At 37.9% G+C, this 24,060-nt stretch overlaps 1 protein-coding gene across 11 annotated transcripts in view; it reads right to left on the bottom strand.

Annotated features, from left to right (window-relative positions):
• The window catches only part of Kmt2e (lysine methyltransferase 2E), a 104,760-nt gene that overhangs the window by 40,124 nt on the left and 40,576 nt on the right, over positions 1 to 24,060 (bottom strand). For 5 of the 11 annotated variants that reach the window (XR_010065633.1, XR_010065634.1, XM_063285953.1 and 2 more), the window contains exons 2-4: positions 12,667 to 12,851; positions 2,616 to 2,730; positions 638 to 867 (exon numbers count right to left, since the gene is read on the bottom strand). Coding sequence is in view for 9 of the 11 variants with exons in the window: in XM_063285953.1 (XP_063142023.1) it covers positions 638 to 867; positions 2,616 to 2,730; positions 12,667 to 12,737 (416 nt within the window). In the remaining 2 variants the exon portion in view is untranslated. Of the gene's footprint in view, positions 1 to 637; positions 868 to 2,615; positions 2,731 to 8,526; positions 8,703 to 12,666; positions 12,852 to 14,254; positions 14,378 to 14,466; positions 14,669 to 16,086; positions 16,160 to 24,060 lie in introns of those variants that run through there. The other 6 variants (XM_063285951.1, XM_063285949.1, XM_063285948.1 and 3 more) reach the window with 6 other exon arrangements.

Genomic DNA, 24,060 nt, shown 5'->3' on the forward strand with positions numbered 1-24,060 from the left:
AGCTGGGGACCGAACCCAGGGCCTTGCGCTTCCTAGGCAAGCGCTCTACCACTGAGCTAAATCCCCAACCCCCCACTTTCAGTCTTAATCACGTTCTCTAAAGGAGACTGAGCATTCTTGGTGGTAGGAGAGGAGAGACTGATTTTGGTTCAAGAAGACTCCAGAGTGCTGTAAGGTTCAAGCCAAAGTTTGTGAGAAAATAAGATCAAACACTGATTAGGATCCTATAGTATAGTTCAAGACTAATTATTGGCTAATTCATATGTAATTAAGGGATTTCTAATAAACTATAAGGCACTTCTTTTACTTTTTAAAAAATGTATTTATTTCGTGTGTGTGTGTGTGTGTGTGTGTGTGTGTGTGTGTGTGTGTGTGTGTCCTGGAGATGGACCTACACATCGTTTTGAGCTGCCCCATGTGGGTGCTAGGGGTTGAATTTGTGTCCTTTCCAAGACTAGTTTGTTACTGCTGAGACATCTCTCTAGCTCTAAAATACCTTTTTTTAAATAAGGGAGGCAGACATCCTACCTAAAAAAGTAATTCATTCCTTCAAAAAATGACCTAACTAGCATTTCCAAATTAATAACCGAAGGTTAAAAGCATTTAAGCAGCATGAACTAGTGGTGTGAAGTATTACCTGCATTTGTCACAGCAGATCATGTAGCCGTCATCGTGTGTAAAGCCACATATGCACCGGGTCACGTCAGTGCCGTAGCTCCCATCTTCAGACGTGCTGATTGTAGTAGCACTGGAAGTCTCGTCAAAGTGAGGAGTGGTGAATATGCCTACTTCGTTTTTGCTAATGAGACCTGATGGAGGCGGGGATGCTGGAGGTGTTGGAGGAGGACGAGCACCATAATTATGGTCCTAAATAACAGAACAGACAACAGCACAAGACACACATTTCAATGACATAAACTAGGTAAGTTAAATACAATCTGAATACTTAATAACATAGTTGGTCCGTTTCTTCCTTAATACTGTTAAAATAATGACATAAGACTAATAATTAAATCACGGGGTAAGTTAATGTCATTTTCTAGTAGATGAAAGTCACCTTCTTCACATCACATGACATTTCTTCTCCCCCACCACAGCAGAGACTACATTTCCTGTGTTCACAGTTTCACTTTCAAGAACAGAGCAAGTCTATGATGTGAAATAAGGGTAAAAAGCCCAGGAATAGAAAAGTTAAAGAACAGCAAAGACTGGGCTGGAGAGATGGCTCAGCAGGCAAACTTGCTCGCCACAGAACCCAGCAGCCGGAGTTCAGTATCTGGACCCATGTGAGGGAAGAAGAGAACCCACTTGACCTCTATACACGAATCACAGTACACACCCTATCCTCCTGACAAATGTAGTTAAATAGCAAACAAAATAGTACTGTAAAATATAAAATATGGGATTTCATTTCTGGTAATTTTTATTCTCATCTAAATAATCTCTCAGAACTGTACTTTTCTAGTACTCACAAATGTATCTACCAGTACTGCAACTCTCTGAATCAAAATATACAGGACCCTCAATAAGAAATAAATTAAGGGCTGGAGAGATGGCTCAGTGGTTAAGAGCACTGACTGCTCTTCCAGAGGTCCTGAGTTCAAACCCCAGCAACCACATGGTGGCTCACAACCATCTGTAATGGGATCTGATGCCCTTGTCAGGTATGTCTGAAGACAGTGACAGTGTATTTACATACAATGTAAGTGCAGTGTACTTACAAAAAATAAATAAATAAATCTTTAAAAAAAAAGAAATTAAGGGAATAAGTTTTTATATCCTCTTAGCTGTAAAACAGGGGTGAAAAGTTCAAGAGTTTGTTTTAAAGATTAAATGAGCTATTATACATTATATAGACATATATGTTTTATATATGTTATATATGTAATATATATATGTAATATATATATATTTTTTTCAACATAAAGTGATACATAACAGTAAGCCGGACCCAAAGAGACAGCTCAACAGTTAGGAAGGAGCATATGCTGCTCTTCCAGAGAACCAGTTTAGGTTCTTAGAACCACACCAGGCTGCTCATGACCACTAACTCCAGCTACAGAGACCCCAGCGCCTCCTTAAGCAGATGCGCTACACACCCACGTGCAGGCACACTGTAATTAAAAATGCTAACAACAGCCAAGTGTGTGCCTCTCCCAACTCTGCGGAGGCAAAGGCGGGCCGATCTCTGAGTCTGAGGTTATCCTGGTCTACACAGCTAGTTCCAGGGCTATACAGAGACCCTGTCCCAAAAAAACAAAAAACAAACAGAAAAGGATAAAATAAACCTTTAGAAAAAAATAGCTACATACTTTACTAATTACTATATAATTTAGAATTAATAGTAAATAGTACATACAATGTAACCTTATCCATAATCTTTTCATTAAGGTTAAAAATATACCAAAATAGAACAACTTAAAAAAAATAACTAAAGACTTTCACAGAATTTTATTCCCTTAACAGCATAGTTAGGTTAAAGTATAAACTGTACACTTAATTACACAGAAAATATGAACCAGCTGTGCTTTTTAAATATGAAGCACATACTACACACGTCTACTTTCAACTCCCAGCTTTACAGAAGGCCTTCTGAACAGACAGTTAACACTTACCGCATAGGGCAAACCAATGTAGCTGTGTGAATGATGGGAGCTGCTGGTATATAACTGGTGGGGATAACTGTTGGATTTCTCAACTACCACAGGGCTAGCTTCTACGGATTCTGGTCTAGGGGAAAGAAGGTCCATCAATTAGAATTCCATTCATTTTTCTGTTTTAAACTATTAAATTCATTTAATTACTTAATCTATTAAAATTGGTCAAGTGCTTATACTAAAATATTGTTACAACAAATACAATGTCTATTTACAGTACATGCACAGCTTGTGAGTAGATTCATCCTATGCAGATTGTGTCAAAAATATCCTCATGCCAAGTTCAGTCACAGTTGCCTATCATTTAGAAAGTGTCCAGTGCTGGGGATGATGGTGTGTATGCTGTATTCATAGCGCTGTGGAAAGCTGAGGACGGTGAATCAAGAGTTCAGGATCAGCATGGGCTACAAGTGAAAAAATGGTTAAAAAAAAAACCCTCAAAATTACTAGAGACGAAGCTTTATGCCATCTACCCAGTGTCATTAAGAAATATGCAAAGGGGTGGCCAGAGTAGCAGAAATGGTTTTAAGCAAAATTAAAGATGGATGGAGTCTATGCAGACTCTGGCTTGAATGTTAAGTATGCATTTCAATGGTCAAGATAATATGTGTTGCCTGTGTTGGGGCAGAACAGACTCTGGGAAATGTCAGTAAATTAAAGAAAAGGGAGCCTACATTGAACCAGATTTAAACCTGAAAAAATGCAAGCAGCTGCCTGTAATGAGTAGCTCTTAAGTCTGGCCTATTGAGAGTTAAGTGACAGTGATGATCCAACTGCTAATGGTACAGAGAGCAGCAACCCCCCAATGTTGCAGCTTTGAAAGCTCCTTGCCCTAGCATTTTACCTATATAACATTCCCCAACTTCACTCATACCGACATCCCTCAGCCCAGCCTAATTTTGTCTAATGGCTACTGATCAGAATAATGGTAGAACAGTCAAAGTCAATTCTCTCCTCTTCAAATCCAGGACACATCTGTTTCTGTGCCTTTATCCCAATCTTCATCCTACTTCCTACCCATAGCCTTCCCTGAATTGGTCCTGAGACCAGTAGGATAAAACCAACTTTTACATTTAATACTTTCTTAGCCTACCTTCACACAGGCTCAAGTTAGTGCCAATGGATGATGTCATAAGACCCAGTGTCCAGAATGAGACTGCTGAGTCATGCAGTCAGTTACAATCTCCAATACATTCAGGACACTCTGAAAACTAGTATCTGTTAAATTTGTTTCATAGTTTCAAAATTAGAACATGTTTATGTAAGAAATTTAAATACAAAAGTACTTATAAACACAAAATATTGTCTTTCTCCATTACCATGTCAACAATTACTTCATGTAGTCCTTTCTAATATTAATGTTATAAACACATCTATACATTTAAAAAACTAAGAATATATTATATTTACTTAAATATATATCTTACTCTTATAATAACTGCTTATTTGCTTCAGGTTTCTTTTTTAATAATTTTCATTTTATGTGCACTGGTATTTTGCTTGCATGTAGGTGTGAGGGTTTTGGACAGAGTCCCTGGAACTGGAGTTACTGACAGTTGTGAGCTGCCGTGTGTATATTGGGCTTGAACACAGGACCTCTGGAAGGACACCCAGTGCTCTTAACCACTGAGCCAGCTCTCCAGCCTCTAGCCTTAGGTCTCTGACTATTAAGATGACAGGAATGACCCACCATGCTTGTCCCCTCCTTCTGTGGGGGTGGGCAATAATCTCATGTAGTACAAGCTAGAATTCACTACCGAGCTAAGCCTAGCCCTGACCTCCTAATCCTCCAGCCTCTGCTTCCTAAATACTGAGATTACAGGCATATACCATCATGCCTGCCTAAACTGGAAAAAAAGTTGAATCTTAGCAATGATCCTACAATACCATCATTAAAGCTCTATGAAGGAAGTGTGGCTTAAGTAGAAGACTCACTCTTGAGTGTATAATCAAATTACACTGTTACTGCAGGATGTGGGCAAAGCTGGCAATGAGGAATAGCTAATGAAATAAAATCAAGTTTCCATGTAAATGCAGGTAAGTTCAAGTACATGAAACAGTCAAGTATTTTTCAGAATATCACAATTCAAATATGGCTGCAATAATGACAAGAAAGAAAGGTTATGTTAGAAAACAGAAGGTTTTAAGCAGATCTCTGTGTTGAATATTTGTACTTACAAGTGATTTTTAAAATAATTGTCCTCTGACTTCTACAGACGCATGATGGCATTGGAGCCCAGGCACATACACAAGCAAACAATAAGTGAATGTACTAAAAAAAATTATTTAAACAAACTAACAACAAAACAGGGCTAGTAAGGTCATGGATCTTGGAAGGGAACATATAACCACCACTTTACTAAGCCAGCATAATCCCTAACTACTTTCTAAATATTTGTCCTTATACCAAAGATGAGTGTAGTCCTCACCCCCTATCAATGAAACTTTCCTATGCAATAGACAGAGATCATTACAGAAAAGCACAAGCAATCGCATGCAGAGCTATGGAGCCCAGTGCAATGGACACATCTACAAACCTTCCCCAAGCAAGGCTGGGGGACACTGAGGGCGAGTACACAGAAAGACTGTAAGAGCCAGAGGGTCACAGTTCTCTAAGACAGCATTTCCAAGTAATGTCAGTGCTACAACCATGAAGTCTTACCAAGATTAATACTTAAATATGAGCTGAATGAGACAACATGCCAGAGTTGATAGAGGAAAGACCAAAGGGCTTCAACAAACAACTATAGGCAACCAAGGAATGCTGAGAGCAACTGATTTTTCAATGCCAAAAGGTCAGCCCTGAAAAAATATATATACAAATATCATTATATATACACTGAGTGGGTTCTATTTATATACTTAAAAATAAGCGTGCATGCGTGTGTGTGTGTGTTTACACAAATATCTATTAACAGAAAGAGGCCATGAATTCAAGAGAGTAAGAGATGGGGTATGTGGGAGGCTGTAGAAAGTGAAAATGGAAAAGGCAAATGATCTAATTATTTTATAATAGAAAAAAATTAAAAAATGTTTTTTAAAGTATTTAATTTATCCAACTTGAAGGGGGAGGGAGTGCTTGCTTCCAAGAGAATAGAGTTTGGTTCCCAACACCCACATCGGGTGGCTTCAAAGCACCTTTAACTCTAGCTCGAGAGGGACCTGATGCCCTCCTCTGTCTTCAGCAGGGCAGTGCACTCATGAGTACACAACCCTGCACCCATGGTTTTAAAACTCACATGAGTAAAATAAGCCAGGCACAAAAAAATAAACATTTTATGATTATAAGAAGGACCTAGAATAGGCAGAGACAGACACCAAATAGAATTTATAAGGTGCTGGGAATAAATAAAGGGAAGAAAAATTATTATTTAATGAAGTTTTTGTTTAGGGAGAGGCAAAACATTTAGAAATTGGTGACTGCTCCTCAATATTCTGAATGCACTTAATGACACTTGAAACTATACACCTAAAGGTAGATTTTTAAAAACACACTTTATTTTTATCATAATAGGAAATAAAGGCAAAAGTGGAGAACTTAGCCACATGACCAGGCAGTCTAGGGCTGGGGTTGCCGGTCAGTGACACATGACATGGTTGGCATAAGTGAGGCCCTAGAGTCAACCCACCTCCTTCCCCCAAATGAGAAGATTAGGCAGTAGATTTAATGTGACAGTGGCACTGTTAAAAGAAAAAGCCCAATTGTATGGAAAATATGCAAGGTTCCAAGAATTTGTATAGATCTACATTTGCACACGTGACCAAGGAACTGTAGAAATGAAAGATAAATAAAATGACACAAAATCAGGATGTTTGCCCGGAAACCAGGAAAGGGAATAACACTTGAAATGTATATAAGAAATACTCAAGTTAATAAATATATATATAAAATCTCTAAAAAAAATGACACAAAATCAAGGGTTAACACAGTTAAGTCATACAGGCTTACCTCTCTCTGACTCTTGAGATGGGAGTGGGGTCTGGAAAAGGTGCACAAACTTTGCTAAGTCAAACTTTGGTAAGCAAAGTTACATATAACAGTGTGTGGTGAGGCCAGTTTGCATCTGGCCTTAGAAGAGTTTCAGGGTGTGGCTTCCTTTCTCTCAGATGGCTTAGAGACTGAAAGTAGCCCTGTCTTGATCTAAAACTGGTGATAATGGACTCCTGCTACAATGCTTTCACCAGGCTATCATGAAGATGAGGTGCTGAGTCCTAGTGGTATGGACTGAGGGTAGTGACACTAGACCTGTCTCTGTTCCTAGTGTTGTTCAGATGCTACCCAGGAGATAGTTAAAGACCAGAGTCCCATATCAGCTCTTTACAAATTAAGTAATCTGTTCTAAATGTTACAAACTCTCAAGTTGTAACCCTTCTACTAAGGCACTAGTTATCATACCACATAACAGCTTTGGGTCTCAATTTTCACATCTGTAAAAGGATGTCCTAAACGTGTGTGGGTAATTTAACTACATCTGTTTGTGTGTCGAGCATGCCTGGTACCTGAGGCCAGAAGAGACCCCTGGAACTAGAGTTATTTAAAGTTGTGAGCTGTAAAATCAGTGAAGGTATCTAAGTTAGGTCCTCTGAAAGAGCAGCCGGTGCTCTTAATTACTAAGCTGTCTTCCAGCCACAACACATTTAATAACAAAAATTACAACAGCCTAGATCTTTTAAATTGTTCCAGATTTCTTCCCATTAAACTACACTGTTCCCACCATTCCTATAAAATTTACTAGTGTGTTAATTCTACCTATGATATAGTGATTTAAGTAATAATTAATAATTTAAGTACTCTTAAGTTATTAAATAGTAATAGGTTTACCATCAGTTTTAAGCCAACTGATGTGGGTGCTGGAAACCAAACTCTGGTCCTCCAGAAGATCGGCAAGCACTTTTTTCTACACTCTGTGCTCAAGTTGGATAAGAGAAGAGAACTAGTCCCTGTAAGTTATCATCTGACCTCTATACCAATGCTGTGGCATGTGTGTATCCACACATGTGTACACTTGAAAGTGTAAGAAAAAAATGTAAAGAATCAGAAAACAGTTAAGTACTGATGGAAAGTGGATAAAATTTACTGTCAACATTTGAGTGTAGGCACAAGCACCTTAAATTATACATATTAAACTCAGAGCATCCAGGCACCAACAAATTAATACATTCTGTCAGCAGGTGGCTGTAGTGATACTGAAATGTCACAGACTACAGTAAAGCAAGCAAACAAAACAAAAAACAAAAAACAAAAAGAAATTTGAGTCTCAAATTTGGAGAAAGTTTTACCTCCCCAAATTTCAAACTTCTTTATTTTGCAAATGAGACAACTTATAAAGTAACTACTGGCTGTAAGAGCTGCCCACTGTGTGTTAGGTGACTGAAAAGGAAGGAAGAACCCAGCCAGCCTGATTTAGTGTTCTTACTCATATTATTCAGTTTTGACAGAATTACTGGACACAGGATAAGGAATCCTCCTCCAGTATAATCTTTTCAAATAAAATTTATTTTTATTATTTTTAATTGTGTGTGTGTGTGTGTGTGTGTGTGTGTGTGTGTGTGTGTGTCTGTCTGTCTGTCTATCTGTCTTGTGACAGGATTTTCTACAGGCCAGAAGTATCAGATCCCCTGGAACTGGTGTTACAAGCAGTTGGGAACCACTGGTGTGGCTACTGGTGACCAATCTCGAGTTCTCTATAAGAACAGAGTGTGCTTTGTAACTGCTAAGCCATCTCTCCAGCCCAGTATTTCATTTCTAAGTCATCTTTTCAAACTTTCATTTCATTAGGGAAAAAAAAAGTAACAGCTTATTATGAGTTCTAACAAGCAGCACAGAAAAAAATTAATAATAGTAATTAGAAGACACAATATTAATCACCAAGTTTCCAGTCTCTGGAGGAACAGTAGCTCTTCTTTTTGTAAACACCAGGAGGGAAACAATGGGACTCTTCTTCCCACTTGCACCTCTTCCTACATCCTAGCTCCAGGAGCACTTCCTTTCTGCGCTTTTATTTTGATCTATTTGCTCATGTAATGAATACATGGTTGAGATGGCTGGAGTAACAGAGATAAGTATAGAAAGAACACAAGACATCCTATTATAAAATACAGTGGGCTAGAGAGATGGCTTAGCAGTTACTAGCACTTGCTGTTTCTCTAGATGCCTCAAGTTCAGTTCCCAGCACCCATGTCAGGTGATTCAAAATCATGTCTAACTCATGTCTAACTCCTGCTCCAAAGCTTCAGATGTTTTTGCTATCCACAGGCAAGTTCCATCCTGTGCAAATACCCACATGCAAGCACAAACACCTACATAGAATTAGAAGAAAAATATTTTAAAAATAAATAAAATGCTGGGCAGTGGTGGCCTGGGCCTTAATCCCAGCCCTTGGGATGAAGAGTCAGATGGATCTCTGAATTTGAAGCTAACTTGGTCCACAGAAAGCCAGAGCTACACAGAGGGAACCCTGCCCCCAAAACCAAAAACAAGCAAATAAAATGAAATTGTAATAAAACTCCGAAAACTTCTCTATTTTGTTCAACTCTCTGTCTTGTTATAAGACAAAAAAACTACTCCATAATTTTTTTAAGATTTATTTATGTATATGAGTACACTGTAGCTATTTTCAGACCCATGAGAAGAGGGCATCGGATCCCATTACAGACTGTTGTGAGCCACCATGTGGTTGCTGGGAATTGACCTCAGGGCCTCTGAGCCATCTCTCCAGCCCTATTCAGTAATTTATTACACTAAATATACCACTGCTAGAACAGAAGCCCCTTTAGAAGCCCTATATACACACATCATATCTCAAAGCACAACACCGACATTACATAAGTCACTGCTTTACCATTACTAACAGTGCTGTGACACGAAAAGCCTAAAAACACGTGCATCACCAGGAGCTTCGGCCACCACTTGTTTGCTCTGCCTTTGGTTTCTTCAATCTGTAACAAAAGGTTTTAATCTCCCATCTTAACTTTCATGCACAAAGGATTAGAATAGACCATTACAGCTTCCCTAAGTAGCCTCTTCTCTTCTTTTCTCCTCCGATATCTCTATCTTACTTGTCTAAGAGTTGATTTATTTATTAGTACAGTAGTCACTAGACACACGTGCAAATGAGCACGGGAAGTATGGCTCTTTTGAATTGGGATGTGTTGTAAGAACAAAATCCATAAGAGCTCAAAAACAGGATAATAAAAGGAATATCTCAATACTAGTTTTACATTACATGTCAAAATAATATTTTAGATATATTAAGAAAAAATATAACAAATATATGAATATTTAGAAGCCAACGAATTCTTATCAGGTATTTGGTATATATCTTTGATCTAGGAACTCAGTTCAACGCTCACCTTGTCTATCTACATAGCAAGTACTCAGAACAACAAAAGTTACATGAAGAAACCCTTGCCTCAAACAAAGAAAGGAAAAAAAACAAAAAAACAGGCTGGAGAGATGGCTCAGTGGTTAAGAGAGATGGCTCTGCTCTTCCAGATGTCCCAGTTACCACAGGGTGACTCACAACTGTCTATCCTGGGATCTGATGCCCTCTTCTGGCACACAGGTGTATACACAGATAGAGCACTCATTTACATAAAATGAATAAATACATCTTTAAAAAAGTTAAGAAAGAAAGTGATGTTATACATGTGACTCACGTTAAGTTTCTATTTAACAGTTCTGGTCTGATGTTGTGACTTCCCAACAAAACAGAATATTTTCAACAATAGGTTACATTTTATATTTCACCTTTGTAACCACAGTCTCTAAGAAAATTTTTCACACGGTTTGTGAATACATGGGATACTTGTAATAATTGAGTCTACGCTGCCTCTTGAGTTCTATAAAATTATCCTATCTGCACTTACAAGCATACAGCTAGTTAAAGAACTAAGTGGGAATCACGGCTTCTTAGTTTAAAAAATTATTGCTAATCAGGTTTTTGAAAATTGTTACTTATACCTAGTTACATTTTTCCTTAAATACAGTATTACTTTTTCTATTTATAAAATCTGGATCAAGAGTTATATCAAGAAACAGCAAGAAAGCCAAGACTGTCACTATGTCCACTGTGACTGTTAACAAGCCCCGAGTAGCTGGCTTCAATTTTGTTTCTAGTCACCAAAATCTAAGTATTGCTTTCATTAATATCAGTATTATGTACAGTAAAAAGTTATGCTGGAGCTGAACAGAATGGTTCAGCAGTGAAAAGCACTTACTGGACAAAGTTTTGTTTCACAGTATTCATACGGAGGTTCATGAAGCCTCTAAGTCCAGTTTAAAATCTTATCCCCACTTCTGATATCCCAAGGTTCATGCAAGCATACGATGTCATATAAGCACACAAGCAGACACACATAAAATCATTTTTACAAAAAGGTGTAGGACTTTGGTTTCTTTAGATTTTGTTTTTTTGAGCTAGTGTCTCCCTATGGGACCCTGACTGGCCTGGAACTATGTACATTAAGTTGGCCTTGACTTTATAGAAATACTCTCACCCCTAACTTCCTGAGTGCTGAGTTCTAACAGGCATGTGTCACGATACCCAGGTTTTAAGTGACTTTATGAAAAAAATGACTTTATTTAAATGTGATCACAAAATAAGTACTTTTTAAAAACAAGCTCATCAAACAAAATCTTATTGTAGTAGATATCTCTAATAGATCAACAGTCTATCCTGACTAATCAATTATTCTTAAAGTGTTATAAAATTATATTTAGTCCAAAGGCTGAAGAAGAGCCAACTTTTAAGCAATGGAATAGAATATAAGAAGTAAAATACAAGAAAAACAAAAAAAGATGACAATTTTTTTCTAAGAACAGTGTTGACAGGATAACAAATACATAACAAAAAAAAACTTAATGGAATAACACTTGTTTGAAAGATCTTGGGATGTTACAGGGAATGGAGATACAAGAGTTTATAAAACCATTTATTTTCAGAATTTGACTGGCAGAATAACTATGCCTAATGTAACAAACCTTTGGCCTCATAAAATTTGATCTATTATTAATTCTTTAAGCAGTGAGTACTTTCTATATTTAAGTTTATTAGTGGATTGTATTTTAGCAATCTAATCTTTCTTAAAATAAAACATAATTTAAAATTCTATATCTACTACATGGGTATAATAAAAAAAAGTAAAAATAAAATCAGTTCATAGGCAGTTATTAAACACATGTTCAGGAAAGTAGAATCCCAAACACATTTCCTTGACCTTGCTTTTTCTTCTGAGACAATGTTTAGCTATGTAGCCCAGGTTGGACCAGGCAATTATTCTGAGTACCAAGTAGCTTAGGGCTGCAGACATGCATCCACATTACCCACCAGCATCTAGCATCTTACACAGTTATACTTTGGTCTTTTGAAAGTGAATTGAAAATGAAGGCAGCAACATGGTAGTTATTTTTTTAAATATCAAATTAGGAAAACAATATAAAAATGCTTCTGTGAAACAGGAAATAAATGTTACCTGTCTTTTCAAGTCTCAAGGTCTTATGTAAAAAAGGAGAGTTTAAAAGTTTGAAGTAAACCACAAAAATTCTGGTGATTTTCAAAAAAAAAAAAAAAAGAAAAAAGATACCATTTATACTATGTTTTTGGGGTTTTTTTTGTTGTTTTTTTTTTCCTTTTCTTTTTTTTCGGAGCTGGGGACCGAACCCAGTGGCTCTGCCACTGAGCTAAATCCCCAACCCCACTATGTTTCTTTACTCAGGGAAAATTATGCCTAAGGATATATACTTTCAGGCAACACAAAAGAAAAACTATTTTCTTGAAAATGGGGAAGTTCTGCAAGTGGAAAATACAAAAAACATATTCCCAAAAGACAGAATTTTGGAACAAAGGTTATTTATTAAAAGCAATCTTAAAGGAATGTTGCCCTTTTAATTTCTGATGTCTTAGCCAAAAATGCAAAACGACATATGCAAATAAACACTATTTAGATGTGACGACTGCATGAAATACTTTGCCTTCCCCTATCTAAAATACCTGTTTTAAATACTTACTCTGAGCCTGCAGCCATTTCCAAGTAGGATGTTTCTGTTGTATCAACCCCCAATGGGATCGCTATGCTCATGACGTTCGCCTCTGGTAAATCCGATTACTATGGAGTCCTATGCATTGGTATCCAAAATACTGGGGCATGCCAGCCACAGTGCTCATTGCAAACATCTAAGTGCATCCACAAACCCTGTTTAAAGAAATGGAAACAAAAGAGTTAAGAGGCATCTAACCAGCAAGGCACAGCAGCAACCAGTTATACAGAAACAATGGTAAATAAATAAGGCAAGAAAGCCTTCTTTCTTAAGGTCCTAATACAAATGCAAACGTGCTCACAGAGCAGCTGTTTATTTCCTCCTGGAATCATGCTGCATGCTTGTGATCAAAAGAGAAGTTTCTAGAAGTACAGCTCAGCTCAGAATGTATGCTTGGTATGCTTGAGGGCCTGGGTTCAAGTCCAGCACATTAAGGAAGGAAAGAAAACAAGAATGTTCTCAATCTACCGATCTTAGGGAATGAAACTAGAATGTCAGAAGGGTTACTACGGCACACTAGCTAGTGAATGGCTGGCGAACATTGTTTATTTTCAAAGTCAAAATGGAATTTCTTATAGTACAAGTATCCAAAAACAAGTTTTTTTGGTTGTGATCTAACAATATATTTACAAATTGAGCATTATGCACCAAATTAACTTTCTATATGAATAGTTTATTAATCTTCAAAATTCCAACAAAGGAAGCTTGGGCATGATGGCACACACTTTTAATCCCAGCACTCAGGAAGCAGAGGCAGGCATATCTCTGTGAGTTCAAGGCCAGCCTGGTCTATATAGGAAGTTCTAGGTCAGCCAGAGTTACATAACTTACAGAACTGTCTCAAAAAAAAAAACAAAAAAAAACAAAAAAAAAAACAAACCCCAAAGGTGTCTTCATTTTACCTGTAAGGCACAAAACTAAACAACCTATGAAGACTAGGTTACTAGTAAAAAGAAAAACAGTGACTTTAAAAACTACAAATTTACAAGAACAAGTAAAAAATTCTGGGCTTCAACGTCAAATTTTCTGATCTAACTTCACTCCTCTGTACTTGTTATATGTATTATTTATGAACTATCTACTCAAAGTCTATCCAATACTGACATAATTCAAGTTAACAACAAAGCAAACAACCCTATACTATAGAAGAGCAGTTAGGTTTCTGCATCCTTGTTCTTAGACCTGAAAAACAGGATGAGTATGTCCTCAGATAGTAGTTCCTACATTTCCCTTTAATTTTTCCAAAGAACCTTCAGCATACCTACTCTAATTTTCATGCCACAGATGATGTAAATTCTGAGGAGAATGAAAGTGAGTAGTTTGAATTTTATACAAAAACTTGTCCATACTTTTAAATCATGTGTAACTGGAAGAAAGCTACCAGATTTCAAACTACTGATATAAAAATAACAAGACATAGCACAGTCCATGCTGTAGGACTCTCTACTTGAGCCTAAGGCTGAACCGCCTAGGAGTGTTAGAGACTATCCTGGGACACAGAGTGATGCCCAGCTTAAAACAAAACAACACCAATAACAGATCCAAAATAGGCAATTACCTTAAAATTAAAAACTTTGGGACCTGCCTCTCCCAGTCCCCTGATGTGTGAGACTAAGCGGGTCATTTAGCCTCTCCAGTATCAGATTCCTTGTTTACAAAATAGAAATTTAAAATCAGAGTTCTGGGGAGAAGATGACATAATGAATAGTGTGTAGTGCAGACTATACATTCCTAACTTTAAACATCTGAAATGCTGTAAAATATACTCACAATTTCAAATGTTGTTGATTAAGGATGCTCAATTTGTAAATATTGCAAATCTGAAAATATTCAAACGGTGAAAGATTTCTGGTCACAAGCACTTCAGGTAAGAGATAACTGATGACCACAAACAAGAACTGCTCTTCTTATTCCGTCAGCAAACACTGATGGATAGACAAACATCATTCCCATTTAAAGAATCTTCTAAAACCTTGAAAATAAAGTCGCCCTGTGTTTACTCATTTGATTCACAGTTGAAGACTCCTCAAAACAACGAAAGCCAACTGAACAGAAGAAAGCATTGTCCGACCTTCTTTCTATACCTAAGACCTTACTAGAGCTACCTCCCAATGCTCTGGTTACTAACTAGACAATACATTTACAAGCAAAAGAGCAAGCAATATACAACTGTTTACCAGGGGCAAGAAGTGGAAAGCTGAAATCAAGTCATTATGCATAATTTTAATTTAGTGGAGTAATATTTCTAATCTAAAATGATGTATTTGATTTATAATTTAGTATATTATTTTAAATATAAATATACAATCTTCACTAAATATATCTGATCTGTTCTAAATAGCAATGAAAATAAACAAATCCTAATACAAAACTTTTATGTAATTAGCCTCTTTCAAGCAATGGTCCCCATCTGTGCTCCTCTTGCTGTCTACAGACTGGCGAATGAATTAGGGAAGGTTGGGTAAACTGCAGCTCTGGCCGCATGAACCAAATGAACCAGCATCCTACACTGAAGAGCTGCGAAAACCACGTGACATACCTAGACCCGCATGTCTCTAGAAACACTCGTGTTCAGGATATAAGCATGTGAACAAATGGGAAACAGAAGTATAGACCTTTAGCTTCATTCTAAAGGGAAGATCTCAACAATTCAGTCACGTTAGCATGAGACTACAAAATGTAAGTATTTTACTATCTCTATCACTAAAAGTTTAGCCAGATAATTCACACATCTGAAAAATCAGTTGATAACAAAAAAATGTAACTTCATTAGGGTCAAATCATTATCTCTAAAACAATCTTTTCAGGATGAAAATTTGGAATGTCTTACATGCAGCAAGCTGAGGCAGGACTACTCCAGGTTCTAGGCCAAAATGGGTGATAAAGACACACACACACACACACACACACACACACACACACACACACACACACACACACGCTGGAGTGTAATGGTAATCTTAGTAGAGGGGAAGGCTTGGACAAGAGGACCATAAATTTAAGGCCAGTTTGGACCACATAGGGAATTTAAAATCTGCTTGAATTACATAGTAAGGAGACTTTGTGTAGAGATATAAAAAGCCAGAAATGTATGGTTCAATGAGAGACCACCTGCCTAACCTGTGTAAGGCTCTGGAATCAATCAAAAGTGCCAGAGAAAAGAGACAGACAGACAGACAAGAGAGGGAATGAGGGAGGGAGATCAATGTAGTAAGAAATCATCTTATCATAGGAATAAAAGAGGAATAAATAATTTCAACACAATCCAAACACTCCAAACTTCCAGGTAGGAAGTTAAAAAACCTGGTGTCACCAACTGGCCAGCCAGATATGTACAAAATACATGGAGAATAAATAGCAGCCAATAAAGAATAATATAAAAGGAAATACCATGAGATGTCTGGGAAATCTGAGGTCCAAGAAAGAATAAATGTCTTCACAAAACCTGCTATCCAGAATAGACCTAGAAACCAAGTGAACATAGGAGTATTGAGCTAATGTTAAATGTCTATGTTCTAGGTACTTCTGACTAAAGTGCTACCCACAAACAAAAAAAGCAGTAAAACTTACAAAATAAATTCATTCTTATTTTTAAAAACAAATGAATATAAGCACAAGCAAATGTAATAATTAAATGCCAAATAAACTGAAAAGAAACTGGGAAATCACTCATAAACAAAAACAAAATAAGAACTAAAAGCACACACCCACAAAATAGTCTACTGGAAAAACTGCCAAGACAAAGGGGGCTGCTAAGGTCATGCCAAAGGGCAGAGGCCGAGGCTCGAGCTAAGCAGAACGCTTGCTTGCCTAGCAGAAAGGTGGTCCCAGGCTTGCCCTCCATCATCACTTAAACCAGGACTGGTGGAGCATTCCTGTATTGTAATCAAAAGGGTCAGAAGTTTAAGGTCATCCTTGACTACACAGTGAGTTCAAGGTTAGTCTGGTATACATAAGACCCTGACATGGGGGCTAGGGAAAGAGTCTATGACATAGCTTCCCAATGTAAAGAGCACATTAAGCTGGACATTTTCAGCAACACAAAGCAGTAAACTGTTGGAACACACATGCATCATGTGGAAGAATCTCAAGGGGATTATACGAAGTGTTTAAAACGTCTGTCTTATTCCTAGACATAGTAACTAGGATCGGTCACTCGGCACTCAGGAGGTTGAGACAAAAGGGTTTTCTTGAATTCAAAGTTAGCATTAAGTACATAATGGGACCCTATCTAACACAGTAAAGAGCTGCATGGGTCAGCAGTTACAAGCACATAGTTATAAGGGCCCTAGTCTTCACCATCTATGTCACAACTATCTATAACAAGATCTCCCAGGGGATCTGACATCTCTGGTCTCTTTGGTCACCCACACACATGAGGCCCCACCCTCAACACATAATTAAATCTTAAAATAAAATTTAAAATTCAGTTCCAAAAGATTACATACTGTGAAATTTCATTTATATAACATTCTTAAAATAATAAATTATAGAAATGGAGAACAGATACGTAGGGGGAGGAGAGAAGTGGGCACAGTTACATAAGAAAATACCAAGCATCCTTGAGATAGAATTTTTCTGTAACAGCCATGGTGGGAAAAGGTACCCACAGATGTAGTGAGAAATGCACACAACAAAGGAGTACAAGTGAAATGGGAACCCTGAATAAAATGGGTGCTCTATCTACATCAGGATTCTGGCTTCATTACCATTTTGCAATGGGCTATATTATGTCAAGGTCAGTATTCTGGTTGTCGAACTCATAATTTTGCAAGATGTTACCACTGATGTTAAAATGTTAGCAATGTTGTTAAAGAGGAAAGGAAGTCTCTCTATATCCTTTTTACAACTACTTAAAGAATCTATAATCATCTGCAAATTAAATTTTTAGTTTAAAAAAAAGGAGGGCTGGAGAGAGAAGTCGGTGGCTACGAGGCCTGTGCTCTTTCTGAGGCCCTAACCTTAGCTCCCAGCACCCACAGCAGGCGCCTTACAACTGCCTTTAGTATATACCAGGGGTCCAACACTTCTCTGAGCTCCACCAGGCACCCATGCATGTGCCATATGCACAAGAGAAAACAGAGAAAGAGAGGCAGAAATATAAATAAAAGTTTAGGTTCTAAAATGAAAAGGTTTTACTCTATACTTTTCCTCATGTTTGTCAGTTTTAACCTGAAGAGTTGTTAGATAGTTTATTAATTAATTTTTTTAAAAACCTTGAAGACTGAAGCTGCTTTTAAGATCATGTCAAGGGCAAAGTTTAGTGGAAATTTTTGGTTTCATCAAAGAGCTGGGGCTGTATGTAGCTTAATAGAGGGTTTGCCTAGCACAAAGGTCATAGGTTTGATTCCCAGCATCACATAAAACAGGGGTAGCAAATGCCTATTATCTCGGTTCTCAGATTGGGCTACAAAAAAAGACTGCTGTCTGTTAATGCAAATAGTACCATCTGTGCCTTGTTTCCTTATCTCTGTGGCTAAAAATGGATGGTAGGAGAGTGTCCAGATATCTCTGCACATCCTCCCAACTCAATTAAAATACAAGAGGTTAAACAGATAACTTGGACTTGCTCATCTTGCAGAGAACTAAAGTTCAATTCCTAGAGTTCACCCTAGTAACTCACAACTCCCTGTAAATCCAGCCAATTGGACACAACAGTCTCTTCTGACTTCCACAGGCACTTGGGGACAGACACACACACACAAATACACACACACACACACAGATACACACACACACACACACACACACACACACACACACACACACACACAGAGCTCAGTCAAGTTACTTGATAATCTATCAGGTTACCCTGGCACTATACTATTAATACTACTAATAATATTCTAATATATAAATCCTTTGGGAATATGAGGGGTTCTTGGGGTTTTTTGTTTTAGTTTTTTGTTTTTTTTTTTTTTTTGCTGTTGTGGCTGGGTTTTGGGGGGGGGGCGGTTGGCAATCATTCTGCAAATTTTCCTAAGTTTTCCTTTCCCTCTCAATAAAGAGAGTACAAAACTTGCAGGAACATCTGAGCCTTCTCCACTTTCAAACTTAAAACTGTGTGCCACAAAACTACTTGGGGGGGAACACAAGGGGGGCCCTCCTGAGGGCCGTTTCTTGATGATACACATAAAAAAGCCTAACAATATTATTTCAGAAGATATATGAAACCTGTTCCATACAATCTTCTCAACTTTCTTAGCTCCAAAGAATATATTACTTATATTTCTGAATGACCAGTTTATATTTTGTCACATTATTTTGAAACACCTATGAAACATGTAGTTTTCACAATTAGATCATTAACTTAACCTCATATCTAAAAACCAAAAACCAAAAAACTGAGATATTTATACATTTGCCCTCAAAGCCTGGAATTTGGTGGCTAAAATATCCAATTAAGTGAAGTAAACCACAACTTCCTTCTCTTGTCCTTGCAAACATTAGACAAATATAAACTCATTGCTGCTAACACATACGAAACCTGCCATAGAGACATGCTGCTAACGTAGCTGTCCCTGAAGGCTCAGATCACTCACTTCATTATTAATCTCAACCTTAAAATCAACAACCATCTAATCTGTCTGGTTTTCTATCCCCAATCTTCTAGAGTATATTCCATCATTACTTTACAAACCAAACCTTCAATGTGCAACTTCCTTTTACACACCTTTCCTTCCATTCTTTGAGTAATTATTTGTTAATTTACTTATTTTTGAGGCATGGTCTCTCTTTGTAGTTCTCCCTGTCCTGGAACTCTATGTAGAGCAGGCTGGGCTCAAACCCACAGACACTGCCTGCTTCTGGCTCCCAGTGCCAAGATCAAGTGTGCCACCACACTTGCTCTGTTTTTTAGTTTTTGTTTTCTTTCCTTCATTCAATTTTTAAAAATCAGGATTCCATGCTCTCAGTTCTCCATAATCCTTCTTTCTTCAGTCTTCTATTACAGTGAGTCACTTAGCCTTTTCTGCCTCTCTAATGTGTGAACCACTTGGGCTTCAATCCACACTACAAAAAAATAAAATTCTTCCTTAATCTTCATAGTTATCCATCACCATCACCTAAATAATTTCCAACAATCAACAAGCCTTGTTCTAAAGAATGGAAGAAATTCTTAGTATTACACATATGCTTCCCCAGATTATGACAACAATATTATTATTTCAAAATGTAATAAAATTAGAGCCTAGGATGTACCTCAGTTGTTAGTGCCCAGCATACAAAAAGCCCTGGGTTTTGATCTCCAATACCACATGTGTGTGCTATCACATACTTATAGCTCCAGTACTTGGGAGGTATAGGCAGGAAGATCAGAAGTTCAAGATCATCGTTCATCACACAGCAAGTTCATCCTCAGCCCAGACTACATAGAGCCCTGTTTCGAGGAAAGAAAAGCAAAGCAAACCAAGCAGTGCTATCACCTATGTACAGTGACATCCCCTATAACCCGTGTACAGTGACATCCCCTATAACCCATGTACAGTGACATCCCCTATAACCCGTGTACAGTGACATCCCCTATAACCCGTGTACAGTGACATCCCCTATAACCCATGTACAGTGACATCCCCTATAACCCGTGTACAGTGACATCCCCTATAACCCATGTACAGTGACATCCCCTATAACCCATGTACAGTGACATCCCCTATAACCCATGTACAGTGACATCCCCTATAACCCGTGTACAGTGACATCCCTATAACCTATGCACAGTAACATCCCCTGTAACCCATGTACAGTAACATCCCCTATAACCTATGTACAGTAACATCCCCTATAACCCATGTACAGTGACATCCCCTATAACCCATGTACAGTGACATCCCCTATAACCCATGTACAGTGACATCCCCTATAACCTATGCACAGTAACATCCCCTATAACGCATGTACAGTAACATCCCCTATAACGCATGTACAGTGACATCCCCTATAATGCATGGACAGTAACATCCCCTATAACCTATGTACAGTGACATCCCCTATAACCCATGTATAGTAACATCCCCTATAACCCAAGCAGAAGCAGGAAAGCTACTCCAAACTGAAGGCCAGCCTGGTCTTTATAGCAATGCAGTGTGTAATAATAAACAACAACAAAAGTTGTGTTGTTTTTTAAACCACAGCCGGTTTATGTAATCCTGGAATTGAATCCTGGAATTGTGTATACTAATAATCTACATTTTCAGAATAATAGACAAATAATCGACATCTTCATAAAAAAAACTTGCCTTTGTAAGCATTCCTCAATATGTGCACATGCGGTACAAGTATATGTTTGCATATTTGTTAATCTAGTTTGTATGTGCTCTAACATACATGTGTACAGAGCAATTTTCATATTCTAAATAAAAAGCCACCAGTTTGAAGTATCAGTGACTTAGTTCTGGAGGTGCTGCCAAGTACCTTTAAACTCTGCCCCTCTCCCCCACCAAAAGAAAAAAGCACGTTGAGATGGGGGATGGAGAGCAGCAGATGAGCCATGCACAACGACAAATACGCATGGACATATGAGATGACCTATGATTTTGTTTTCTAACTAAAAATTATAGTAAGAAAAGCAAGTATTGGGCTGGAGAGATGGCTCAGCAGTTAGCAGCACTGACTGCTCTTGCAGAGGTCCTGAGTTCAATTCCCAGCACCCACATGGTGGCTCACAACCCTCTGTGATGGGATCCGATGCCCTCTTTCAGTGTGTCTGAAGACAGGGACAGTGTGCTCGTATACATTAAAAAAGAAAAGCAAGTATTTGGGGTTACATTATAGGTACCTTCCTGTTGCTCTCCTCCCACCACATCAGAAGCACCTTCTTCCCTGACACCACCCCCTTAACCAGGCACAGCTAGTAACAAGGAGCAAGATGGAGACTGGTGTCAGCTCCATGACACCTTGCTACTCTGTGAGATCAACCAGATTTCAAATAAATAAATCCTAAGAGTTCCCTATGTAATAAGTCCTTTACGTAAGTTAGCTTTAGCTGGTATCTGTTCCTTGCAACAAAGTCACAACTAAAATAGTAGACTTAATGAGAAGTAGAAATAAGCTGTGGCTCCTCCAGGGAGAGCAAGCTTACCTCTCTCTGTATACTTAGTGCCAAGAAAAGAGGAGCTATTCAAACTCATCTGCTGTCTAGCCTTCAACAATGTTAGGGGAGGCTTCACAACAGAGGTTGTGTCAATTCAACCAATCAAGCATCTTGGTTCTAAAAGCAGCAGCAGAGAATAATTTCAAATAAAATAATCCTATTTTCTGGATGAGTATTATCTATGTATTCGACCAACCTCAAACCCTTATCAATTCCTGGCTACTAAAGCATAGCTCTAGTCACTGAAGACAGTCATACTAAGACCCTTCAAATCTTGTACCATTTCAGATACCTATGAAAACTCACAAGCAAGCTGCATTTTACTAGTGTGTAAAAAATGAAAACAAAACTATAAGAGGATATTTTCCTTATATCTTGTCCTTTTCTATGAACCTATCGGGGGGAGGGTGATCAAAACTGTATCAGAATACACTGCATGACAAAAAACTATTTTCAATAAAAAGAAATAGAAAAAAAGGTGTTTTGATTTCATGACACTATCCCAAACAGTGGAGGTTATTATCATAAATAGCATTTGTTCATTTCATTTTACACCAGTGGGAAGAAGTCAGAAAACATATTTAACCTTTGAACCTAAATCAAGTAAGTTTAAAATAACTCATAAGCATAATTTTAAGTTTTAAATAGCGTTTACGCTGTAAAAGGGCATTGTGGCATATGCCTATAATCTCAGCACTCAGAAACAGAGCAGAGGTGGGACAGAAGATCTACATAACCAGCTCCAAGGCTGACAAGGGCTACATAACAGGACCCTGGACCAAAGGAAATAAATAATTAGCTAGGTATGGTGGTGCTCTAACCTCGACATTCAGGAGGCAGAAGCAAATAGATCTCTGTGAGTCTAAGGCTAGCCTAGTGTACATAGTGAGTTCCAGAACAGCTAGGGCTAGGTAGAGAGACCCTATTTTAAAATAGTAACAATTTAACTTTTTAAAATTACAATAAAATATCCAGAAACATAAAATTTTTTAAATGTTTGCAGATAAAACATTTAACAACACAATTCTATGAACTTAAAAGTATCTTACAGGTTCAGAAGGCAGAGTTAGAGGCTAACCTGATCTACATAGCAAGTTTCATGACACCCAGGGCTAATAGAGAGATGCTGTCTCAAAAAAAGAGAAAAAAAATGAAATGTTGGGTACAGGGCCAACAACCATTGATATAGAAGGCTCTGCAGGAAAATACTGCATAAGCTTGAGTCCTGAGAGAACCAGCTCCTAAAAGTTGTCCCTTGACCTCCACAAGCATGCTAAGGCATACACGTGCCCTCAATCATATAGAATGTGTGTGCGTGTACACACACACACCAAAAATAAAACTTTACAAAATCACCTTAAATTTTTAAAAAATAAATTTAAAAAATTATTCTATAATTATCCCTAATTGTAATCACTAATTCCCACTGTCATATCTTAGCCTTCTGTCCTTAAAGCTCAAACCTTAAGTACAACTATGCTGGCAATGATACAGGTTGATTACCCAATATTCTTTCTCAATAATAAACTTCAGGACTGAAAGTGCCCCTTCTTTTGGATTAATTCTTTATTAAGCAATCTAGGAGTTACTAGGAATTGCTTTTCTTCCCCAGTTGTAAAATGAGCGAGGCTGTTTCTTTGGAAGGGGGTGGGCATGGAGCAGAACTGGGGATTGAACTGGGGATTGAGAGCTCACGGATGGGAGACAATGAGCTACAGCCCAGCCCTCTTTACTTTATTATTTTTAATTAGCTCTTTACATGTAAACCCAGCATAGTGTGTTCCAGTGCACGTTCATACGTGTGTTCACGACACTTGTTCTAACCCTCGCACTCTCCCCGGCACTTCTGTCCATTTCTGGCTCATTCTTTCCCTCCAACAGTTCCCATTCTGTTTTCATGGACTCAATTACTCTTTCCCCATCCCTTGGTTCCCATTTTCTTTCACCCAGATCTCACACTTCACTTTAAGAACTAAGAAAACAAACGATATTTTAAAATGTTAAATAAGTATCTGATTATTTACTAATTAAATCAATGTATTACACGTCATTATCTACAAATTAAAAGCTCTTAGGCCTGAGGATGTAGCTTAGTGAGCTTAGCATATGTGAAGCCCTAGATTCAACCCCTAACAGATCAACCTGGTCTGGTGGTGCATCCCTGTAATCCCCATCATTTAATAGTGGAGGCAAATCATCACAAGTTCAAGGTCATCCTACGCATAGCATGTTCAAGCCAGTCTGAGATACATGGTACCCTGCCTCAAAAATTA

This window comes from Rattus norvegicus, chromosome 4 (genome assembly GCF_036323735.1).
Source record: "Rattus norvegicus strain BN/NHsdMcwi chromosome 4, GRCr8, whole genome shotgun sequence".
Taxonomy (NCBI): domain Eukaryota; kingdom Metazoa; phylum Chordata; class Mammalia; order Rodentia; family Muridae; genus Rattus; species Rattus norvegicus.